Raw genomic sequence first — 25,788 nt, 5'->3', positions numbered from 1 at the left:
CCATCTGAATTTACAACCCTTACAAAAAGCCACACAAATAAATCTTAGATTTAACTTTCTTTTAAAAATAGCACATGCCTAGTATGGTGTTTCCATACTGCTCAGTGGGAGAGCACAGACTCTTGCTGACTAGAAGGAACTCTTAACACATTGTTTTTAAGATGCAATCTATTTAATTCCCACATAGTAGTGGTGAACTAAACTTATCTCTGGATGATTTGGTAACATAGATATTCATGAGCATGGTCACTTTTCCAATTTCAAGAGCTGTGGCTACTCTTACACCCATAACAGTGAATGCATTATATCATATACTTACTAGAATATAATACTACACTATATTATAACACTCCGTTGTAATAGCAGGCTATACATCCATTGTCTCTTTGCTACAGACACTCTACAGGACTTCAGGCAATATATTCTTTTCTCTTTCTCCTTCTCTCAGAATAAAACAGGGAAGAAAACCCACTTCTCTACTTTGGAAATATTAGAAAATTTCAACAGTGTTTATAAAAAGAGATACCCCAGCTGATGGAACTACTTATGTAATTCTAATTATCGGGAAAAATATCCAAGTGTGGCACAGTCACCCCAAGAGAATCATTTTTGTATCATTTATTACATCAACTTTGAACAGCTGCTGTACTTCCTTTCTAAGAATGAATTTACAAGATTTATGCATACTGGTCTTCCTCTCCTGCATTAGGAAGCTGCTTAGAAGGCAAATGCAGTAATCTGAACAAGGTAATTTGCAGCTTTAAACACTTCAGCTACATGTTCATGAGACTATTCGATTCCTTCTGAATTTAGGTCTTTTGCATTTTAAAACATGCAGTAAGCTATCTGGCACAGCCAGGCTAAGCTAGCTGCTGCAATGTAAGCACTGAGCAATTATTTCACACTATGCAAATACCTTTCCTTAAATTCTTCTCCGTGTCAAGTACTGAACCTTCCTAAAACATTTACATTACTTTTGTGCACAGACTCACAGAATTCAGTTTATATTTAGCAAGATAACATCCAAATCTTCTGATTCCAGCAAAGACAACTCTGCTTAGAAGACCAACCGACCCTCTAAGTTTTCAGTTGGAAACAGTGAATTTGCATTGTTAACATTTCTTATTAGTTTGTTCTGTGTTAACCAAAAAGCCAAAACACACTTTAAGGTGCCTGAGTGCACATCTCCAACAGTCATTATATAGGGAATTTCAACTTAAATTTAGAAATGCCAGAACAAACCCACTCCCCAGGCCAAATACTGACATGCAAAAGCAGTGATTTTGTTCAATTCATCACTGCACTATAAATAAGCATCACTGCGATGAAAACATTGAAGCTATGAGGATTGTTTTATAAGCAAAGACTGGGCTCCCATCTTTATTCTGACACAAGATTTTCCCACTTTCAGCAGTGGAAGGTCAAATGTAGAATACAATCTTAACCTTGTATCTTTAGCTAAAGGCCATTATTAATTTAATTTGGCCCACAGTGTACTCTGTCTCCCCAATGCACCCATGTTTCCACAAATAAGCACTCAATCATCTGTTGCAGCGGTTGTATGTATAGTCATGGAGCGAGACCACCCTCAACGTAAATTAGAAGAGAAAAAAGGAAGAAACTCTGGGGGTCCAGACTCAGCTGTTCAGCCTGGAACTGAACAGCAGCATCATTCAGAAGCACATACCATGCAACAGGGCACTGTGTTTGTGGGAGTTTTTTTTTTTTCCAAGGAGATATACAATGAGTGTGCAGTACAGAGGAAAGAAAAACTGAATGAAAAGCGAGTTAAGCATACTCTCCTGCATGTTGAACAAGGATTCTGTTGTCTCGTGTAACAGTATTCTCCATCAGAGCAAGCCAGGTATGTGGACAGTGTTTTAATTAAGTCAACTGCTCTGCTATCAAGACAAATAATCACTTGTGCCAAAGTCGAAACCATACCCTTTTTGGAGTAGCTAACCTAATAATCATTTCTTCTTGATTCACTTCTTGGTTAAAGGAACTTATTATCAACTAAGCAATTGTTTCTGAATTATTTTTTTTAAAATACGATTAAAGAATCATTTTTAAACGTTTAGAAGAGATAAGAACAGTACTTCATGTCTTCACGTCTTAGATGCACTCCCCATCCTTGCTTTGATCATACTGGCTGAATTACATCAAATTCTGCACCTTACATATTCAGGACAGTTAATATTTTGGCTTACTAGCCACTCAAGTACATTGTGGTTGTTGTTTTCTTCTACAGCCTTGACTGAAATGAATCACATTTATAGTTCAAACAGCAATATTGCTAGTGTAAGGTTCTGTCCTTGGAAATAGTCTTTTTCCATGTCTATTCCGAGGTCAGCATGTACTGTCCTCCATAAGAACCTTACACACTGGAAAACTATGCTAAATGCAGCAAAATTAAAGATGAAACACATTTTTTCCTTAAAGAATCAGAAGGAAGATGAAGCAAGCTTCAAGAGATTAGCAAGGAAGGCATTCCGATCCATTTGGCTTTTGAATTTGCATCTATAACATGCAGGTATCTGAACACACATGTGACTAGAGCAGTTTTTAATTAAAAGCCACATCCAAACAGGAAAGGAATTCCAAAAAGGAATATTTTAATTGCATGTGAATTCTTAAGACCCAACTTTTCTTTTTTAAGACAACTTACATCATTACAAAAGTGGACAAAAAGTGGCCCACAACACTTGGGGAAATCGCTCGAACGCAAAGAATTGCCCATGCAAGTTACCCAGCACTCTTGCAAAATAACCACTTTGGCACAAGACCCCCCCTTCAGCTTGGATTCTTCCCCTCTGGGCCAGCATCAAATAAAATATTATTATAATTTTTCTGAGTCATTCCACAGCCTCAGAATTTCCTGTTCCTGCAGAACACAGACACGGCCTAACGGATGTTGTGGAAACTCAAGAAGGAAGCCTGGCTCCACTCATCTTGGGCCTAAAACCACTAGTAAAGTCACTCCCACAAATCCACACATTGCTAAACCTTAATTTGATCCATCAGATGTCCAAGGGCCACACATTCTTCAAGCTTTGTTTATTAAATGACACTTAAATGGACTTTTGTGTTCAAGACCAGATGTAATTGATATTGGAAACAGCTCGGCTTTATTCAAGTACTTGCACTGAATTCCAGCACTGTAAGAATTAGCAAAAACAAAGTTAAAAGCAATCAGCTTTTCTAGAAAAAGGCAAACAAGATTGCAGATCCAGGTTTGTCTAGTTAGCGATGTCATAGCAGAAACGTTAAATTTTTCAATTCAGCTCAAGGAACTACATTTAAAAAACTCTGAAAGGTGACTACCGTTCATAAAACAGGATCCTTGGCATTCTTCCTGTGATTTACCGGATAAAATAGGGCTTTTGCTAGATTCCCCATTCTGTAGCTCACTGAGAAACAAAAGCTAGCCATCTGGCAGGCACAACCAGAGTGCCCTAGACTTTGACTAGTGACCTGCAGGTGAAGGCTTCTGTATCTCATTACCAGTCACAAGTCCCATGAGCCATCACAGCATATCAATATCTTGGGAAGTCTTGACTATTTGTGTCAAGAGTCTAGCTGGTGTTGGAAATATCCAGCAACAATTAAGGGATACGCAGAGGCATGTTCTCTCCAGCGATGTTTCTACAGCCTAGCTTTTCCCCCCCATCTTCTAATTGGGATTCAAGCTCAGCAAGTGATCCCCACACACACTCCTTTAGAAAGATATTCAAACAGACATTTTAAGGGTCTCTTAACACCAGCAGTGCAGTGGCAGGAGCCTGGAAGAAAAAAAGGCACAGTTTAGGCTTAAAAAGAAAAAGAGTAAGTGAATATGAAGCCAGAAGTGAAATTCACTTTCACAATCTCATGCAAGTAAGTGGGGTTGCTAGCTCTAAGCCAAGCACCACATTAGCAATCTACATATATTAATTGCTATCTCTAATTACCATCAAGATATCCAGGGGTAATCTTTTCTAGCTGGAAAAGCTCCTGCTTACAGCCACTCACCAAATGGAAAACTGCCTCTCAACGACCAGAAATTTATTCAGCAAGCCAGAGTCCCTTTCTTTAGCCAATAATCCTTACATTAAAAACCCGACTGGCTGCTGGTGGCTTAGAGCCTATCACACAAGTCAACAAGTCCAGGAAGAACAGCAGGTCAGAAACTCAGCTTTGAGACCACAAGGCTGTCAATGCACTTCTGCTTCCACTATTTTCTTTTAAAGTTTTCACTGGGTCTGATTTTTTTTTTTTAAAACATCTTCCACCCTCACTAGATGTTCAACTGGCCATCTGCATTCAATTATTTTATCTTTCTCCTCGATACTGCATACTGCTTAGGCTCTTGGACTCAAAATACAAAAAGCTCCAGTCACATTCTCGTGTTCTTTATGGCCTGTGCAGACCAAGCAATGCAGTTTTCCTGGGGATAAATTCTCTAGCTTCATATATCTTCAGTTACTAAAGGCATGCAAGCAGATCTGGGACTTGCCTGGAGGCACACTAGCTACACGAAGCAAGGTCCTGAATATTGTTCAAATATTTCAAAATAGCAAGTTTATACATTTTTAAATTCATCACTCTGGGACTTTCTAAAAAGTAACACATTCTACTAAAAATACTTAAGCATTCTCTTGTGATGAGAAAGCAAAGATGATCACCTCCCAGATCTTTAATTGCAAACAGAGCCTTGAAAAATAACCAGCAAAGTTACTGACTGCTATATCTATAAGGAACTCTAGCTTTAATTCTTCCATGGCAGCATAACTTGATTCTGCACTTTAAGAAAGCTTTTGGCAACAAGTTGAGTATTATTTGAATATCAGTCTTACTGGGAAAAGAGAGGAAGAAAGTTGTGGCTGTGAGCAAACCCCACTCTCTTGGCAAGTCTGCTTGTCCATTTTGTGAGCCAGTTTTGTAAGGATGATTCTCCATCCCCACTTTATGCCAGCCATCTGATTTTTCTGAGTCAGCTGGATTTTTCATCTAATTTATATTATATACACACAGGCAAACATCCAAATTAAACACTCGGCAGGAAACTCATACTTGCAAAAAGAACCTGCTAACTTTTACCAAGACTGAGAGCACATCAACTTTCATTCTCAAGTCAAAGCCATCAAGTCAATCCTGTCACAGACCCCTTACTTGCTGCACATGGCTCATGAGCACAATAAACACAACTTCCACCTTTCCCAGAGATGCAACCCTCTAAGCCACATCAGTGAGGCTGTCTTGCAAAAAAAAAAAAAAAAACACACCACAAAAAAAACCAACAAACCCAAAAGGATTCTGGAGACTGTGACCCCAGCTATCCCTCACCTACCCTGTAACATGTGCTCCCAAGGTGTCCTAGGAAAAGATCCTCCAAAGCAGCACTACCTGAAGCTGATGCCTTCTTTGGGGTTTCTCACAGCTAAAATTACACGGGGACTAACTTACTGTACAGCTTATCTTAAGAGAATGGAAGCAGGAGGACAATTCTCTCAGAATATTCTCCTTTCATCAAGCGATGAGAACAGATGTAAGTCACAACTGACATCTGTGAGAAGCACAGTACATCACCAGCAGTAATTTCTGGTCAATGCAAGGCTACAAGTGCTATCGCTTGGCGTATCCTCATGACAAATCCATTTAAGAGCAGTGTAATCACCTTTAGTGCTCCTCTTATGGGAACTGCTTTACAGTTCAGACTTGGCTGACAGGTAGATTCCAAGGCTTCAGTTACCCCAGTTTCCAGAAGATGTACGTGGAAAATTATTCCAAGTTAAATTAGCTGTCCTCAGAAGGTATGTGCCTACGCTAAACTCTTTTTGTAGAGACTCAGAAGTCCTCTTGTACATTTTGACAGCCTCCAAGTAGTCTGTTTACAAATAATGACTAATTGAATTCCAACCAGAGCATTCCATGCCAAGGCACATTACCAGCACCATGCACAGCTTCTTTCAGGCAGAATTTCTAGAGTCCTATGATTGACAAGGTCTCTAATGAACCCTAATTGAAGACCTGGCAGTCTGAGAAATGCCACAACAGATGTGGTAAAAGGGCAAACCACAAACTGTTTTGCTAATGAATGAAAAGTGTCTGGTCTGATGAGGGCCAGTGACCCAAAAATTCTCCTCTTCCACCCACCCTTTTACTTCATGTTCAAGTTTGGACCCTTTCCCTCATCAGCCCAACACTTGGGGGCACTAATGTACAGTCTCATACTCATATTGGCACCAAGATGCTTTTTTATTAAAAAGTAGCAGCAGAGCATGACTTTGACAGAGTGAGAGGGACCTCAGGGAGGGAACTCAGTGCGGTCATCCTCCCCAGCAGGAAGTAGATGTTAGTTTCTCACAACAGTAGTTTTGGAAAAACTTTGTAAAAAGACATTTCTAAGTCATCTTCATCTCCTTTCAATGGATCTTAAGCAAGTATCAACACAGTAGCTACACTCATCAGTCTGGAGATCAATTCCTACAAAAAGACTATGGCAAGCTGAGCTGCAAGCAGATTTCAAGTAGTAATGTACGCTTCACACCAAAAAAAGGATGCGGGCCTCTGCTTCACATCTACTCCAGCATGGCAGTGTAATGAAGCAGGAAAACCAAGCACAAAGGAAGCAGCAGTCAGGGTGCCATCTTTTATAATTCTATTACAAATTTAATGAACCTGCTCATGCTCGTCATGCATTTGGAGTCTGACCTTTTACTTCAAGGAGGTTATTGTCTGGTAATGGTACAGGAAACAGACTGAAAACGTCAGCTGTAAAGTTTTGGATGAAACTTGCCAAAAAAGGTCAAAAAACTATTTGCTTGAGTCTGGCTTATGATGTTTTTGGAACTATTACAGGTGGCAGCGCATACGCTGCTCTTGTCTAACTGGAGTGTAGACTTCAGTCTTGCGGAGGTCAGGCTGAGAGAGGCTGCTGGAGAGGTCTACAGATGTGTCAACAATAAAGAAATCATGCTGGATTTAACAAATTATTCCATCGCTGCCCCAGAGAAGGGACTGCAATGGCTAGTGTGGGAATCACACAGACCCTCCTAACAAGCGTCATTCAAACTGGTCTGTTTCATGTTACACTTTCAATATGAAAAGAAGCCCAGTGAGCGTGTTGCTGATGGAAAGCATGTAGAGCACTAATGAGCACCATCCAAAAGTAATTCCAACATTTAGAGGTAACCAGCAATTTTCTGAGTCATTAAAAAAAAACCTCATACCAATTATACAGTCAAGCTTACCATAGCTCCCCAAACAACTCATTGTTCTGAATGGTCCTTGGAGCTGCTCAAACCCTGATATCCCTTCAGTCCTCCAAATTTCATCAGAAAACCAACCATGTCACACCAGATCATATCAATGATTGAGTTGTTCTGTGTCCTACCTCCAGCAACAGCCACAAAAATGATGCTTTAGGTTGCCAAGAGTTTTGGTGGCACAGATGTAGCCAATTACTAAATGGTTTCAAGAAAGAGAAATAATCCCTTCCTGAAGGGAATAATTTCTTTCCTGACCCACAAAACCTTACCTGTACCCTGGCTTATGTAACTAAAAGCAGTATTTAAATAAGAGCTTGATAAATTCAAGTCAGACACAGCTTTTTCAGCATGGAACCCCTCCCAAGTTTACTAACAGCAGCTTCAGTACCACTTAGGAACAGACCTCCTCAACTGGACTTCTACCTGGTGAGCAGCTGCTCTTCCGCACACAAAGATGACAAACAGCTTGGACACAATTTAATTGAGGCACTAGTTCAAATTGCTGCTGTGTGCAGAACCATCAGGTTTTTAGGGTCTCTTGGATAAGGTTTGTCGGCATCATGCATAAAATTCAGACCTGCCAGAGAAAAGGGATGTAGTTCCCACTACGGATAAGAGCAAAGGCTTAATTCAAAAGTCTAACCACCCTGTTCCAGCCTCAGTGTCCTCTGTCTGCAAAAATTTAGAAGCTTAGGTCAGAAATAAGCCATATATTTAGACTGGACAATAGAAACAAGTTTTCCCAGCCACCCATATAGTATGGTCTATATAGATTAAATCCATATTTCAGTTACTTTAAGTTACTCCAGAGGTGACTGTGCCACACACAGGGACAGCTGACACTAGCTAGCCTCTTACAGCCCAACTGTGCATCACAGGATGGGCAACTAGTAATGAGCATACATATCCTTCTTAAGTCAGTTTTCTTCACTAGCAGTTTATAGAAGGAAAACAAATGTTTCAGGGGCAAGTGGAAAACAGGTACAAGGCACAAGATGGTTGGCCAGGTGTTGGGGTTTTCTGGGATACTCACCAGACTGCAGAATACCTGATATAGCATAAATTATAAATAGATTTGGGTGTTCTCCAGAACCCCAGTGTTTTCACATATTCTGTCTCAGTAACATCTTTGAAGCACGTGCCATAGCACATCCACAGCACAAGTCCTGTGTCAAACTACCAACAGGCAGGTGGTTTATCAGGAGACAATACACACGTACAAGGGCATGCATCAACCTTGTATAAACTGCTCCAAATTATTTTTACTAAACAGCAGCCTCCAAACCGGCGATGACTTCATCAAGAAAGCTGCTAATGACCCTTCATCCAAAAGCTTGTCCATGCCTACACAGTAGTACCTGTTGGCTTGCCCAAAATAAACATGTAGATTCCTGACATTGTTTGGGCAATTGCTGTATTATTCAACCTTGTCAAAAGACAAGGAGAAAAACAAATCACCACGCCTCTGAGATGCTTCAGAAAATGTTCTTACATACCAGATCTTCGTTACACCCAGGGCTCAGCCATTACTTGGTCAGAGCATCCAATACTCACCAAGTCAATGAGGTCACTGAGATTCTTCTCTATCTGCTGCGGAGGCAGACGCCTCATCAAATCCAAGGCACAATCCAGCTGCTGGTCACTCTGCAGAAACAAGAACACCCCTCCGTCACAATATGTACAGGTAACACATCCCATTCACACACACGAACTGCAGTGCTTGCTGACTCCTCTGGTACGAGAGATACAGTTCCTAGTTCTAAGCAGCAGCAGCATGTTCTGTATTAATACAAATAGATTTCAATAAAGTTCAGCTTCATTTGATCGCAGATATTGACTTGGTATTGAAAAGTGTTCTAGACTATGGATTGTAGAGCAGGGCTTTAACTGGTGTCATGCTGCCAATTTACCACCATGCTGTTGATGGAAAGGACTGCAGTCCTTACCTCACCAAAAACCGTTTCCAACGTTTGTGCAAATGTTTAATGCATTGTTTTTCCATGCTATCTCAATAATAATCTGGGTTAGGGAACTGAAAGTTCCTTCTCCCAAAGCAGTTTTAACACTTCCTCATTTGTATTGTGCCATTCAGCTTGAGCTAAGTACTATCCAAGACAAATTCTGTCCCAACACAGAGCTCTTTCTCTCCCTCCTTCAGCTTTATCAAAAAAACAGAATGAAATATGCACACAAGTATATGCTGCTACAAAACACACACCAAAAGGGCTTGTATGTGAGAAAACAGTGACTTTAGTTATTTCGAGCAATCACAGCAACGTACTCCAAAGGGGTTATTACAGCGGGTCTCGCATCCAACTCTGACAAAAAAACCCCTTAAACTTCACTTCAGAGTCAGAAGATGTGCAACAGACATTGCCACAGACACCTGATGAGCTGAACCATGTTCTTGACATAGCCTTTAGCTCTCCTTCTTGCCAACAGATATAAACAGACACTTTCCTGCAAGCCTAACAGTACCCAAAATGTGCATGAGCTACGTTGATCAGCAGGTCACCAGGCAGCTGAAGCACAACCAGCTTGTTTTCACTGCTTCTTCCCCTCCCTTTTTTCTTTGCGATTTCTCGCCACCCATATACAACAAGCTTAGCTTTAATTTCTCCCTCCTGTGTACTGCCAAGCTCCAGAAGTTTTATTTAAGAAAGGCTTCAAAACTAAAGCAGTTACATTATCACATTATTCAAGTGGCAGCCCCAGGTCAGGGAGAAACAGGAAGCAAAGTTTCCTGCAATTAAGCTATACCCTAGCAATGAGGAAAGGAGGGAGCTCTAGACATTCATTATGAAAGCTGTTCTTAAAAGGTACTACCCATTCACTATCAAAAGATAAATATTTTACAGCCAGCAAGTCAGACAGCCTGGTCTGGGGAGATTATATATTTATTTCTCATCCAGTTCAGATTGCAGGACATCATCTTTGCAAAATATTCCAGCTCTACAGACAGTTCGGCATCAACTCCTGTATATCTGCAATAATCTCCTGAAGATCTGAGCCTTCAGCCTGAAAAGCAGGATGCACTGACACCAAAAACAGAAGTTTATGACAGTCGCCTGTTGTCATCGAAGGAAGACACATTCAAGTAACATACATAACTCCCCCCCACTCTTTAAATAGTTGGATAACATGACAAGCAAATCCTTGGCTGAAATGAGTCTGGAGTGAAGTTATTTATCTTGGAAAGCAACCCCAAATCGATCACTGAACTGAGTATTGTTGTACAAAAGTGACAGCCAAGATTTTCCAAACTTTTTACTTATCTTTATTAAACATTCAGGCGAAGGGAAAACTACTCACTTTTTTGCTACTAACCTTTCAGTCCCCAGAGAAAGATACTATTTAGATGGCCCACGCCTGTCCAGCTCCAGCAGCCAAGCTCAGGCAGGGGATCTTTCTTACCAAGTATTGTCTTTACCTCCCGCTATCTCTTATGTCCAGGAAAGAAAGCTGGCACATGGTCACAAGGTCACGCTCCTCACTTTCAGATCGTGGGAACACTTACGGAAGTGCTCCATCCTCCTCTGCCAGCTGGAATTGTTTAATAGACAAAAAAGCCTAGGGAAAGATGATGTTAAACCCACCACTAAATCTGCAACCCCACAGTATGTGTTTTGCAGTGCAACAATTTTGAAATAAGCTACACTGAATGAAAAGAGTATCTGCATTTGCAGCGTTTTATGGATTAACCAAAATAACTTGGACTGACCATTTTTATAACAACATATTCAATAACAGCTGTAAAGAGACACAAGCAAGACTGTTTAAGGCAGAGATCCTTAAAGGGGTTCAGACATGGCTGGCATACACGGCTGTGTGCAACAGGAAAACAAAAATATCCAAGCACATACTAACAGTATCTTTTTCTGGTATCAAAGAGGTAAAAACAAGGCTGAGCAGCAGGACTCTTCGGTTTTCTTGCAGAGCATTTAAATAATTAAACAGCTTGCCAACAGATCTCTTAAAGCACTGAAATAAAGGCAGGTTCTGCTGTGGTTATACACTCACTTTAATCCAGCATAAATCCATGCTGGCACAGTCAAAAAGGCAACACAAAGCACACAGATTAGAGAGCAAAGTGGTACCTTGTGGTATTGGATACATCTGGTAGGTCCTATTTCAGAACTGAACAGGTAATTCTACCAGTATCTTTTGCTTCTGGTTCTTTCACTGTAGGTGAAGTTTTAAAAAACAGGTCTGTGGTCAAACACATCCTTTGGTTCCAGACCTCTGCCCCAGCTGCAGTATATCAAGTAGCTGTAGGTACTTACATACCAAGAGATAGGAACCACACCCAAGTTGCCACAACCAGCAGCGCACAGTTCCCCAATTTTAGAGAAGAGTGAACACTCCCAGGGATGTACTACTACTGCAGTTCTGAGAGTGGCACATTATTTATTAGTGGCACTTAAAAATTCCACAAAGCCTTCACACAACTTGTGTTCTTTGGGAACTCAGGATATATGTCACCTACCTCGCTACAGTTGACCCAGCCTACTTAACTTCACCTGTTCTGGATTTCCACTTGCTTAATTCTCTTGTAAAACTGCACACTGAAGACACAGTTTCTAACAGACCTCCAGACAAAACATTTCTACAGAATTCTTGCCTTTAGACAGGGCGAGGCTTATAAACCCCTGCTCACCGAGAAGGTGATTAGACAGCCTGTCTCCCAGTCTGGGCTGCTCTCGAAGCCAAGCTCTTTGAGGTTGCAGGACTTAATGAGCTTAGTGTTTACTTGATATGAGGCCGTTTTCCACCATTCCTCTGTTTCATCCAGCACAGAGCTCCTGTGGAGGAGCAGGGAGTTCAGACAGAAATTCTAAATGAAGTTTTATTACAGCTCGAGTCACTGAAGAAGGATTTAGAGATCATAGGAGTCTCAAAGACTGAAAATATTAGCTTAGATGAAAGCTCCTTAATAAGTTTCCTCTGAAGATGTTTGGCTATCTAGAATCTCTACTTAAGCAACTGCTATAGCCTTCCCATGGTACTACCACAGGGAAAAATGTTATGAATATGTCTATAGGTGTGGTTATGTTTGTTTAGCTTCCTTTGCCCACATCAGCTCTGCTCTTCAGTCTCTCTGCTGTACTGAGCTCATTTCCAAAAGAAAACTCCTCTCAGAACAGCCACATGTCTCTGGTTATCTAGGCACTCTGTGCTGAGGCTCAAATGAAAACAAACAGTGCTGGAAAAAAATCAGTTGTATAAATGTGTAGTTGCACAGAGGCACAGCTGTATACTTTAATTCTATTCCTACTGTAAGCAATATTGTTTAAAGGCTGAGTATGGGCAGACATCATTCAATGCAGAAAACAAAAAAATCCAGGAAGTTATTATAGATACGCAAGTTGCAAAAATTAAAACAGGCAAAACACTGAACTTCCTTTTGACTCCGATTTGTCATGTTCCCTAAACCACAGAGCTCCTGAGGATGAGGGGACAGGGTGCAGGAATAGCTGGCAGTTGTTATTGGTCCCCTGGCCAAGATACTGTACGCTGACACCAGGCAACAGGAGCTGACCCAAGATCATGCAAACCTGCAAGTAAAATACTTCTTATGCAACTGTTACAGTTCAGGGCACCCAAAGGTGCTCTGCCAAACCAAGGTGATAAACCACACCATGTCTGCATTATATTTTGCACAGAACTGTCACCTGATAAATGAGGTTATTATAAGCCAGGATATACGCCTGAAGCCTTTCAAACATCAGTGTCACTGGCAGAACCAGTAAGGCTTCACAGAAGCTATGCTTGTTTTCTCTTTTCAAAAGACACTAGCAACCTGAAGAGTTACTACCTGCAAGTATTTTGCACTTTTAAAATGATATCTTTACATATGCATTTCACTATACACACTTACAGAAATTCACAGGCTCTATTCAGAAGTTTTGACAACTCTCCATTGCTAGTTACCCAAGACTTAACCTACACTCTGAGCTTTAAGAAGGTTTACACAAACCTGCAACTCTACCCGTTTCAAAGACTAAGCCATTCCACTTGAAAGGAGGTAAAAGATTTCATTTAAAGTTCCCGGTTGTACAGTCAGCAGGAATGCGCTTCTATTTATCACAAAGACCTGCAGATTTAATTCCCTGGTCTTCACAGCTTTGTTCTGATAGCTCCTGCTCATTTGTCTATTTTATTGCTGAGCATAAACAGCGTTAGACAGTTTCTTCAAAAAGAAAACCAGGCTGGTTCACTTCTATATTGTATTTCTATATTAACGCTACTCTGAGCTGACTCCTGAACCAAGAGAAACCAGCTGAGGTAGTTCAGTGCTACTGCAGTGGCAGCTTCCCCATAGTTTAACCTTTTCTGAGAAATAAGCCACTTGGGCCACCAAATCTTTCTCATCAGCAAAACCAAATGTAACACTTCACTCAAGGCATGATTGTGCTACATACGCCCTTTCCCATCTGTGATGCCAGCTGAGAAGGAGGGGGTGACTAAAAATTACTTCAGTAGTTAGGATTAAGGTAAAAGCCACACACATGTAGTAAGAGCATTCATTATCCGGCCTATGCTGCCCTTGTTTGGCCCTGAAATGTCACAGATGTTAGGACCCAGAAGCTGAGTTATAACAGATAAAACAAAGGTCTTCAAGCTGCTTCATGCACAAGTTTTGCTCAAGACTGGAACCTGAAAAGTTATCCAAATTTAAAGTACAAGCTGACATCTCAATTTTCAGAGAACAGAAATAATAAGATAAAAACCTGAAGGGACAGGAAAAATGGAACATTTGCTCAACTTACAGAATTTGAAGCAATCACTTTGGTCACTGGTCAGTTTACAAGCAAAGTATCTCTGTAAATTAATCCAGGGCCAGAAGTACACAACCAGCAAATTACTTTTTTTTCCCTTCCTTTTATGTTGCAGACATACCCCAGATTGTAAATCATATTATTTCCTGTCAGTTCTCCCAAGAGGAATGTCTGACGAATGTTTCAGCTTTGTGGTACTAAAACACTAAATTTTTTTTAATTGAAGCAGATACACAGCTTCCTCTCCTGCTTGTCATTTTAATCCTTGCCAGCTTCCAGAGCTGAAAAGGCAGAAGACTCCCTTTTCAAATTGCACAATAGGATAGTATTACTGCTACAAGCCTTAGCGAAGGGTTGAATTATTGTAAACCCTGTGTAATAAAAAGTACGGTAGTATGTTAAGTCATAGGATTCCCTTCTCGGCTGTCAGCATTCACTTTTTAGGATATTAGACGAGAAGGTGAATAGCTCTGTACGATCTATGAATCCCAGGCAAGTTCTGCACTCATGACGTTTCCATCAGCTGCACATATTCCTTGCAATCTGTTTTTCTACATTATTTTTCCCTTGACTATTAACCCTCTTCTGGCAGACCCTATCTAAAACCACTTGTAATGTACTTATAAATCACATCTTCCTGACAGCAAGGTGCACTAGTGGGAGAAACAGCGATAGCATATTTAAGAAACAATCAAACTTAATAAAACCTGAAGCTACACTACGCTGTGGATAGTCATAAAAGAACAGGTCAAAGATTATTAAAAGAACGTGACACCAATGCAGACTACATTCTCCTTCTCTTGACCTACCTCTAGCTGTGTCTTCTCTGGTTAGGATGTGATCCAGTGGCTTTTATTACCTCAGACACTTATGACCACACTGTACCTTTAGTAACATGTTTAGCTCAATTTGCTGTGGTCAAGACCAAGCACACGGACTAATTACTTACTCCATGAATTACAAGTGAGAAAGACTCGAGATTAAAATAAAAGCAAGAAGTGACAGATCAGAAGATTTTAGCAGAAGCTGCTGTACTCTTATCTCCCACAGCTCCCCTGTAACCGGTACTTACAGAGCAATCGTGCAAGTCACATCACAGCCTTAGAGTTAGCGAATCCTTCTCAGAGATGTTCTCCTGCAGAACATTATTTCTTTTATTCTTCTCTGCTCTAACTTTTAAAACAATTGAGCGTGCTATGGAGAAGCAGTCCTAGTCCCAGTTAATGACTGGAAGCACCTTCATGACTCGTTTTCTAAATTCAAGTCTAGGTGTCATACACCCTGACAAATGCACATGCATGCTTGTCAAAAAATGAAAGGTCTACTCTAAATCTCAAAAACATTGACCAGCTTTTGTTCTACATTGGTCCAGAAATTTAATACACACTAACTTCAGAAAGGCAAGTGCTCACTGCTTAAAGAAGAGGGATCTCTTCTTTAAAGAGGTCCTACAGGAAAAAGTAACTTACACGTCTGCTCCAAAGACTCACACGGGGGGAGAGCAAATGAGGCAGCTTAAGTTTCATTGCCACCAGCACGCTGATGACATTGGATACTTCTCACCATTTCAGGCTGACAGCACAACTATGGCAAGTCCTAGACAGACTAAAGGAATGGCAATGGTCTTCTAGGAGCAACTACCAAAGAGATCTCCTCCTCCATTCAAGCCCAGTGAGCACCTCAAAGCTTGCAACCAGTGTTTTGCTAAATCCTTGTTTGTTGCTTTACCTTCAGACAGATGCTTCCAAACATCCTTTCAATCGTATGTTGTATTTGACTTCATCATTCTTACCTCCAAATCACGTAAGAGCCTTGTTCACTGGTCATGGGACATTACCCAACATCCTAGCTCATCTCTACAAGTGAATCATAATACACTGAAGGCATTTCCATCCATTAACTTCCAAACAAACCAGAGCTGTTTGCACTACTTTATTAAGAAGCCCAATCTCATGGAACAACTATTTGTCAAGATGTCTTACATCCATCGAGAAAAAAACCAACAACCCCTGATAGTCTGGAGCAGGCTGTTTGACTGTAATTCACTATTTGCTCTACAAGTAAGAATTCAGCATCTCCTGGAGCATGTTCTGCAGCTACTTTGCACTCCTCGCTGCTGTTTTTCAGCTAGATGCATAGCAGTTCCTGTTAGCACATCTACAAAGGTATACAGTACACAGCAAAAAAAAAAAAAAAAACATTTGCTTGGCACCTCCTTCCCAGCAAGGATGTACGTCAAGATGGTAGAAACTTGCATCTACTTTCAAAACTAATTTAGCATCTATCACTTTAGTTTACATGGAGTCCAATGCAAGTCTCCATCACCTGGCCAGTGAAGAGAGCCACACGTACAAATGAAGAGCAGGGTGGACCAGCAACAAGGCGTTCTGGGAACAGCCTATTCTATATCTTGACCTTTTGCCATCATCACTAATGATTTCTGCACCAGCGTTTGTCTTCTGGGTAACAGAAACAATGTTTTATTTATTAAACTTGTCATTGAACATGACAATGTAATTTACTAGCTTTCATCTGGTGCCAAGAATTCCTGTGAAGCATAAAAGTTTGCAAAAAGTCATTTCCCAGCAAATCATGGCATCAAATGAACATGCAATCTATTAGCCCCACATGAAAGAGTAAAACAGGGACAGCAGTAAAATAGCTACATAGAAAAGTTGCACAGATTGCAAAAAGGCATCGCTAACTTTTAATAAACGGGATTAAAGACACTGAAGTTGATTGCAGAGCTGACCACATTTGCCAATTAACATTAAGAAATTTAATTAGACTCATGTTACTGCACAACAGGGTGGGTTTTTTCCCATTTAAAGTCTGGATTTAACACAAAGTAACATTTTCTTTATTAGATTAAACTAGATAGGAAACCTTAGCTAAACAAAATGGAAAAAAAACCTGTTACAGCACAGCACTGAGATACGAGAACTTGTCCTGATTTTGCAAACACTTCATAAGGAAGCCTGTAATGTCTGCCTAATAGTTTCACTACCAGAACAGATGTTGGCTTGAGCACAAATATGCATGCACCCCTAAAAGACAGACACCCAGACAGCTTTGCTGACAGTGTAACCCTTCAGTATTACCTTAATGCATCAAGTAACTTCAGAGGCCTCTTGGTATTTCCTCGTGACTCAGTTCAGCACTACCCTGCAACCATTGTCTGTAGGTTCACAAATACTCTGGCATACACTAAGGCAGTGTGCAGGCAAGTCCTGCTTTCTAAAAACTGTGAAGTTCCCTCCTAACCACCTTCCTTCACCCATCAGCTCACTCACACCAGACAGAAGATGCTGCCCATGCAACAGGAAATCGTTCAAAGGATCTTCTTCCCGACTTTGTCAACCCTTTTGTAAAATCTCCCATGCAACTTAACCTCTGAGAGATCCTTTTGTATAGCTTTTAGCTTCAAGTCTGCAGATATATCCCAAATTACTGATTAATACTCTCTCATCCCCACCCTCCCACTTCATTACTTCATTCTTTGTCTGTAAACCTACTACTAACTGGCTAACTGGATTAGTTCAGTCTTTGAAATAAGCTAATACAGTAGGTCTCTGTTGGTTCATAAGTCTGATGACCTGTTTTTCATAGTCACATTGTCTTCTTGCCTTCCATTCAAATATTACTGAGGAAGCACCCAAATCAGTCTCTAGAGAAGGACTGATTAATTTTTACAAGGGTCAATTATTTTTTTTTAAACTGAAACCATAATTACTACAAATACAGCAGCTCTTGAGATTCAACACTGCCATTTGTTATCCCGAACATCCGCAAACGTATCGTTTGTGATCCTTTCTTTTAATCCTGTTAATGCTCGATGATCTTTTCAAAATGCTCTTTTATTCTACATACTGCTTGCTTCATGTTCAAATCAGCCTGGTCACGGAAGTATCAGAAGAGGAACTGCTCAATGGAAATGAAGAACTTTTTTCTTGCAGAAATAGTCAAGTTTGGCAAGTTAGTCCTGGCCTGACAGATCCAGGTTCTACTTCCAGTCAACTACAGCCTAGATTTTTTTAATATGAGAAGTTATTTACATCAAAAACATTTGAAAAAAAGCACATTATTATAGCAGCAGGGAGGCATCTACTCTATTACCAAGGTGACAACAAACACTGACACGCTTACTGAAAGCATAACTACCACAAACATTCAACATCACAAATTCAGTGTAATGCTTTAGGCCAGCCCGTCTGTAGAGCCCCCGTCACCCCAGGTAAGCTGCCGCCATGCTGACAGCTGCCCGGGTTAACATACGAGCTCAGCACTTTCCAGCGTCCTGAAGTCTAGTAGCCGGGGTTGTAAATTCACGAGATAACTCTGGCAAGTAATCGGATGCCTGGCACGGCAGAGAGGAGAGACAGAGAGGTTATCTAATTAGCCCTCATCCCTGAATGTTCTCCGATTGCCTAAAAGGTCAAAAAAGTAGGTTAATATGCCTTTCGCTTGTGTCTAGCAAGACATACTTTGCTGACTACATTGCAAAGCTTGCAAGACAGTTCAGTTTTGTCCCAGGGATTCAGTGCTAAGGATTTCAAGTTTTAAAGTAGGAAGCTAATGGTGCATACGTATAGGTCAAAAGAATATCACCTCTCGACCTAACACGATATTCATGCTTCACGGAATTCCTTCCCTTGCTGTAATTCCCTGACTTGCTTATTCTTTCAGTCTTTTTATGCTTTCCTTGCTGCTTCTGAACATGTCTCACCCACCCTCAAGTCAAAACTGCAGAGAGACAGTGTGTGATCTAACAATACATACAGGTTCTGCAAAACTTTTAATAAATGTAAGTAATAAGAGACAGTTTCTGCAGGAGCAGGGCTTCACGTAACAGGCACATGCCAGTTTCAATCCATGCCAGATTTCTCCTTCAATTTAATACGAAGTTAATACTTATTCCATTTGGCCTGTTTTCACCTTACCAAGCTCTGAAATAGCTCTGCCAGTCCTGACGGCTACACGAAAGTTGTATTTGACCATCCAGTGGAGCACTGTCAGTACTGAGCCAAGATCATGCCTGGTCTTAGTTTCACACCCAAAGCTCTCTGCGATGACCCCTAAATTTGCACAGCAACAGGACTTGGTGGATAAATACAGCTATTAACTGCTGCGGTCAGCAGAATGCAGCTGATATTTTACCTCATTCCTCCATTTCATGACTCTCTCCTCCTCTGAATTAACTCACCAAAAGATCCATCTCTTGTTTCTTGAGCCAGTCTCAAATTGCAAGCACAGGCTATCAGCCAGGCACCGGCTATCAGCCAGGCTCCAATCACCTTTGCTAGCAGCAAGCTTTTTTTAAATCCTGATATTTACCAAAGCAAAAATAACTGGGGAAGGCAGGTAACAGGGCATCACTTTCAAACTCAGCAGTTTGTCTAATGGGAAAGACAGAAAGTGTCACCTGAAGAAATACAAACAAAATTCCCTGAGAGAATAAAGCGTATTTTATTTATGGTGGCTTTGATTGGTGGCTTAAGGCAACCACTAAGCTCATGTCTTCAATGCAGTCTCAACCCTTTTTCCTTCCGCACAAAATCCTCTTACTTAAGCACTGTTTTCAGTCTTGTTTCAGCTGATGCTGCTAAAATTGTTAGATCCTGGATTCTGCTTTCACCCCGGCTGGTAACCCTCCCACTTTGCAACAAGGACATGATTGAAATTCCAAGTCAACGCACTCAGCTCCACTTTCTGTGGCAAAAAGACATGGAGGACATCCTCCATGGCTCAGGGAAACAGCACCAGGAGGACATGCTCTGCAGCATGGCTGCAAACACTTTGAGTAATGTCTCGTGGGTTTAAACTGAGAGTCAGGACTCCTAAGCCAACCCTGCACTGAAAAATAACACAGGCTAGTAAGGCTTAGTTTGCACACAGCAGGAATAAAGTAGGTAATTTATGAGAAGAGCAGCCAGATAAGTCAAGTGCATGCAAATACATTTTGTAATTCTTCAGAGCAACTTGGAAGCGACAGCACAAAGAGCACGAGCTCAAAACATGCTGCACGTTTTCCTTCTAAACCCTAGAAGGGGAAGGTAGGGCAAAAGAACAGCACCAGGTAACACAAGAAAGTTAAACGTACTGGTTGATGTCAAGGCTCAGGCCACCATTCTAAGAAACACAGCGCAAGATGTTATCTAATGCAACTGAAGTAATTCTGAATAGAAGCCTATTTTGGGCACAAGAAATAGATCCTGTTTTCGATTCCTCACTCAAAACTTCATTGTATCTAAAAACCCAGAAAAAGGACAGGTTTGCCACTGCATTTGGCATTACCCAGACAGCACCTGGAAAATTACAACATTTTAATTAGGTAACAAACAAAGCACCTTCCTCAAGTACACTGCATTTTCTTCCTGTAATAAATCCTCTCAGCTCAAGTAACAGGGAAACATCTTTAAAATTTGCCTAACCAGCATTCACCCTCGTGCCCCATGAAGGAAGTTTCAAAAGCAAATACCCCATCTACCACACAGGCAAGAGCTCAAACTTCCCAAGACAACCTCTTTGGAAGCATCCCCCCCCATCCTGCTTTAGGACCCAAGACCACATAAGTGAATTTTGGCCACTCCATCAGATCCAGGGGACAGGAATCCTGTAGCATTCAGCTCAAGTAAAGCACAACAGCTTCATATTCTCCGAACGCATTTCAGGTTTCAGTTCCAGTTCTTTGCTAGGTGTCTACTCACAGTATTTGGTCAATTCTCACCTTAATGTCAACACAAACACCTCATTCATGGCCTATTAAGTGTTTAAGAAGGCATTAGACAAAGATGAAGGAAAAAAAATCAGTTTATACTCCAGCTTAAGTGGCCACACTTCCATTGCATGGGCCTGAATTCTTGATCTTTATGTTCGAGTTAGAGTAGCTTTTTAATTAACACAACCTATCAGCAAACAAACCTTGGGTTAAAGCCCAGCTAGAGAGAGCAGGAAGCTTGGGAAAGATGTATTAACTGCTCCTTCAGACCACACAGGTTTCATCCATAAAAGAAAACCAAATTTGAAGTTCCCTGTTTTTAAGTGAGATTCTTTTTCTCACCCTTCCTGGAAATGGCAAAGAATTAGGAAGAATGGAAGCATACACATGCTTTGGACCTTGTCTGTTAAGGAAAGAGACAAAGATTTGGTTGAGGCTTTTTAAACTCTTCAGGACTCCTAGCATAAATCAATGGGAAAGTGGGAAACCATAATGCACAGTGACTGCCTAAGAATATGAATAAAAACAGAAGATCAACGTCACTTTGAGCATCTTATACTCCTGCAGTCATGTCCTCTGTCTGGAAAAGAATAAATCCTTAAGCATCCCATTGTATTAAAGTGGGGTAAAAAAAGGGCTTAGCAGAGACCTAAACTCCAGCTTATACTGCCTGTGCAGGCACCTTCCAGAATTTCACGCTTCTCCAGTAAAATTGCTAGCTCTTCAGCAGACACTGAAACATATTCAGTTTTATTTCAACTTGAGGTGGTACTACTACAATGTGTACCAGCTTGGGGGGGGGAACCAAAAAACTTCTCTACAAATTAGCAGAGTAAAGAGCCATTTGGACTTGACCAAACACCCCTCCAAAGGGCAGGCAGGAGAATAAACACCAGCATGGGCACTCCCCATCCAAGTCTTCAGAAGTATCCACCTGCCAAACTGGACAGGTACGCAGCACCGGGGAGTGCTCCGTGATCACGCGCAACCCCCGAGTTAATCAGCTATCCTTCACACATGAAAGTCAACTGACGGAAAGCAGAGCTGACAACTGCAGAAGCAGAAATCGAATAGGGCAGCAATCTCTCGTTCCCAAAGAGTGATTTCTCTACTCAACTACAGTAATAAGGACTAAAAATAGCAATTCAAGAGTTGAACTGCAGTTTCATTTTGTTTTACTCCCAGATGTCAACTAGTAAGATATCAGCATATATATTTACCATACGAGGAAACCCTGTTTGAACAACTTGAGCTTGCAAATGTTTTTCCTTCACTAATAAACCACAAGATTAAGCATCACTGCAATGGCAGTATTCCCTATCCCAATGATATCCTCTAACTTGGTTATTTTGGGAATTTGCCTTTTAAGATAACATTTAGCTAAGCTCATATACTTGGCTAATAAAATGTGACTCTACAAAACAGCTTAAGTCAGTATTTCTCAGAAGGCACAAGGTGCAAAGGACTTGCTGTGGACACTGAAAACCTACCCTGAGCTCTCAGGCTGTATGGTAGGGTTTCAAAAGTGACACAACCAGTTTAGAAGAGAGACGGGCTCGCTGTTCGAGCAGCTGGAAAAGTGCTACCTGCAGTCTTTCAGTTTCACAAATCCTTTAATATAGTTTTGGTAGCAGTTGCACAAAACCAAGTTATTTATCAACCAGCAACATGCTTGCCCAAGACAAATAGCCCCTACCTTGAAAATATTAGTTACTCTGAACAGCACGCGAGGTTTATGTATTGAATGTCAGTGTCGCATCACGCATCCTTGGCTGCGCCTCAGCACTTTTTAGCTGCCTCACAAATTCTAAACGGATGATGTGCAGCCAGCACTACACGAGGCAGTCTGAATTTATGGCTGATTAAATTTAAAGTTTTGCTAAAATTGTCTGCTTTTTTTCCTGAAGAGTTGCATAGCAGAAGAAATACTTGCTAACGTGATCAGGACCGTTTACGTAACCTGGAAAGGAAGATTTTTATTTTTACAAAGACTAACTGGATTCCATCCACTCATAACCCACAATTCCAGAAATCTCAGCAGATCCACTCTCCCAAGTCCTGCTTTGCCCTGAACAGAGCATTCCATTTATTTTTAGCACAAGAGACAGCATCCATCCAGGCAGTTTTCAAGCTTCATGTGTTGCCCAGCCCTGTTTCACCAAGCACCTGACTGAAATGCGGACACACTTCTGAATTCTCACATAAGCTCACCCAGAGCAATGCAGACTTGAGGTGGTGCAGAGGAGACAAAGGTTCCCACCTCTCTGCTCTACACAGATATTGGTAACCCCATGGTACCAAGAAAGCATTTGACCTAATATCCTGTACCATACCAGCTTCTCAGCTGTCATGAAACTTGCTGTTGCCTCCAATGAAAAGGCCATTTCAGCATTTCAGTGCTCCATTTCAGTACTGTGTCTTCATACCCACTAAAATGAAAGATCCTGGAAGTCCTCTAGACACTGGGTTTGCACTTAAGTTGAAACTGGATGCTGCAGCTGCACTATCTGCATAACGCTCAGTTAATTCTAAGAGTCAGTCTGCAAACAAGATCAGAGATTTATCTTGCACGCTCCTACTGGACCTAGATAAACCACGCTTAAGTTGACACATTCTTTAAGTCTTCAGGTGCGTACACAGCCACCACAATCTACGAATAACAGAGAGGCTGCCACAGGTTCATCCCTGAAGTCCACCCAACATCAGAGACTAGCATATAGTGTTGGAAGTTGTGATCAAATTTCTCTTATGTCCATGAGTAAACACAAAAAAAAAATCAGAAGACAGCATAAACTTCTAACACTCAGGAAATTTCTAAAGGATTTGTGCTCTACCTCATCCAAAAAACTGATATAGTTACATTTAAACCCTGACTGGATTCTTCTTAGAGCATGCTTTCATGTCCCCTTAAAAGAAGCTGGTATCACCGTTGTTATTTTACACAAAGCCTACTTGTTTTCCTCGAATTCTTCTCCCGTGAGGGTTTTTGCCATGGTAGAAGTTAGGCTAGTTTGTTGGAATCCCAGTTTCAAACTGTACAGTCAGGTCTCACACATACAGATTTCAGTATCTTAAAATAAGATAACAATTGAAATAAGATGCTCCATCGTATCACCCCTCAACTCAGAAGTCAGACACAGCATCTCATTTGTTCCAGCAAGAACAGAGGAGCAGAACCTTGATCTTAACTATTCTTCACCTTTCATCAGAAACTAAAGATATTTATCCTGCAAAATACAGGTGGCAGGATCACTATGATCTTCAGCTCTGAAGAAAAAACATAAGGTATTGTCTCTGAAATTCTTCTGGTTGAAGGCAAGAAGGATTGCACTTGCTTGCTTAACCAGCCTTTATATCGCTATACAGCCAGGCACCAGGCTGTTCTTTTTTAAATCTAAATACATTTGAACATTCTTAAATTATGTTGGAAAACCTGAATTGCAAATTCCCAAACAGTATAAAGTATCTCAGTGATTCCACCACTGGGGTCACACCACCTTAAACAGGCTCCACAAAAGCAGACGTCCACCCAGGCAGAGCTGGGAGCAGACCAGGGCCTGGGCCAGTTCCCCTTCTTATTGTTGCATTTGTTTAGAGCTGATGAAATCTGCCCCCTCTACACAGGGTGCCAAAATGAAGTTGAAAGGTTGTGACTTGGGCTAATCCATTCAGCAAACACACAGCAAGATGGAGATTATTTTACATGACTGAAGAAACTAGAGATTCACCTCTGAAAAACGGAAAGTTCTCATCCACGCAGAAGAGTGGCACCCACCACTGCAACATTACCTGCGCTGACTGCGCTGGGTTTTCCTGTATTTTGCAGATTCCGTTAGATCTTAGTACGCCTTAACGAGCAAGCCCAGCTTCCAGAGGAGACGCCAGACCCTGGGTTTAGGCTTTATGAACTGCAGCAATAGCAAATTGGGCCCCATCACTCCTAAAAGCTGCCGCTGCTGCATTCGTTCACCCGCTCCGTTTCCAGCTACATCAAGCGGTAACATTCGTCGTCCAAAGCGGAAGCATTCCCTCTGTAAACACCCCCCCAGGTATCAGGCCCAGAAACCTGGAAGTAACTGGACAGCAGAGCAGCCGGACGGGCCTGGACGCCCCCGCCGCCCGCCCCCGGGCCCTGCGGAGCCCCGGGCAGAGCCCCCCGCCGCCACCCCCGTCGCTCCCAACGCCAGGCCAGGCCACCCCTCCCTCTCCTCTAACAGCACCGGCTCGGGCTCTCCCTCACCGCTAACTCGGGGAGGCCAGGCGAGGCCCACCCGCTCCGCCGCCCGCGGAAGGGGGGGGGGGGGGGCGGGGGGTGGCGAAGGAGCCGCCGGGGCGCGGCACCAGGGGGATGGGAAGGGGCAGCGCCGGCGGGCGGAGGGGGGGCGCGGGGAGAGGGAGCGGGCAGCGGCGAGGGGCCGCCCCCTTCGCCCTTACCATGGCGGCTCGGCGGGGCTGTGCTGGGCGGTAGCAACGGCGGCGGCGGCGCCTCCCGGTCCCGTCCGGTCTCCCTCCGAGACAGGCCGCGGCCCTTCCACTTCCGCCGTTGCCTAGGAGTGAACATCCGGGTCAGCGCCGCGCCGCCCCGCCCCCTCGCCGCCGCCCCGCCAATCACCGCGCGGCTCGCCGGCCATCGCCAAGTATGGAGCGCGGCGCGCGAACGGGGCGGGGAGGGGCAGGGGGGCGGGGCGAGGCGGACCACGCCCCCCGCCCCGCGGCGAGCGGCGGGACCCCGCCAGGGAGCAGCCCCGCGGGCGTGAGGACGACCAATCAGAGAGCTGGTGGGCGGGGCCAGGGGCGGGGCCGGCGGGAGGGCGCGCCAGCGGCTCAGCCCTCGTGGCGGGCGGGCCCGGGGCCCGGCGCGTCCCTCCGCGGGACCCCCTTCAAACACTTAAACGGGCCTTGGGGTTAATGGAAGGGCAGTACGGGGCAGGTAATTAGCACGGAAAATGCCAGCCGGAATGGGTAACGTTTTGGCAACCTCATCAGGGCTGAAAACGGGACTGTACAGTGGTAACGGATAGAGCATCATCACTGGAGCTGC

At 42.5% G+C, this 25,788-nt stretch overlaps 1 protein-coding gene across 2 annotated transcripts in view; it reads right to left on the bottom strand.

Moving 5' to 3' along the window:
* CAPZB (capping actin protein of muscle Z-line subunit beta) overlaps positions 1 to 25,294 on the bottom strand; it is a 61,019-nt gene extending 35,725 nt beyond the window's left edge. For both annotated transcript variants that reach the window (XM_074892703.1, XM_074892704.1), the window contains exons 1-2: positions 25,182 to 25,294; positions 8,805 to 8,894 (exon numbers count right to left, since the gene is read on the bottom strand). In XM_074892703.1, coding sequence (XP_074748804.1) covers positions 8,805 to 8,894; positions 25,182 to 25,184 — 93 coding nt within the window. In that variant the 5' untranslated portion in view covers positions 25,185 to 25,294. The remainder of the gene's footprint in view (positions 1 to 8,804; positions 8,895 to 25,181) is intronic.
* Between the last annotated feature and the right edge of the window lie 494 nt (positions 25,295 to 25,788).

Source organism: Strix uralensis, chromosome 23 (assembly GCF_047716275.1).
Source record: "Strix uralensis isolate ZFMK-TIS-50842 chromosome 23, bStrUra1, whole genome shotgun sequence".
Lineage (NCBI taxonomy): Eukaryota > Metazoa > Chordata > Aves > Strigiformes > Strigidae > Strix > Strix uralensis.
Note: the sequence above shows the minus strand (reverse complement) of the source record. Positions and strands in the feature narration are given on the sequence as shown.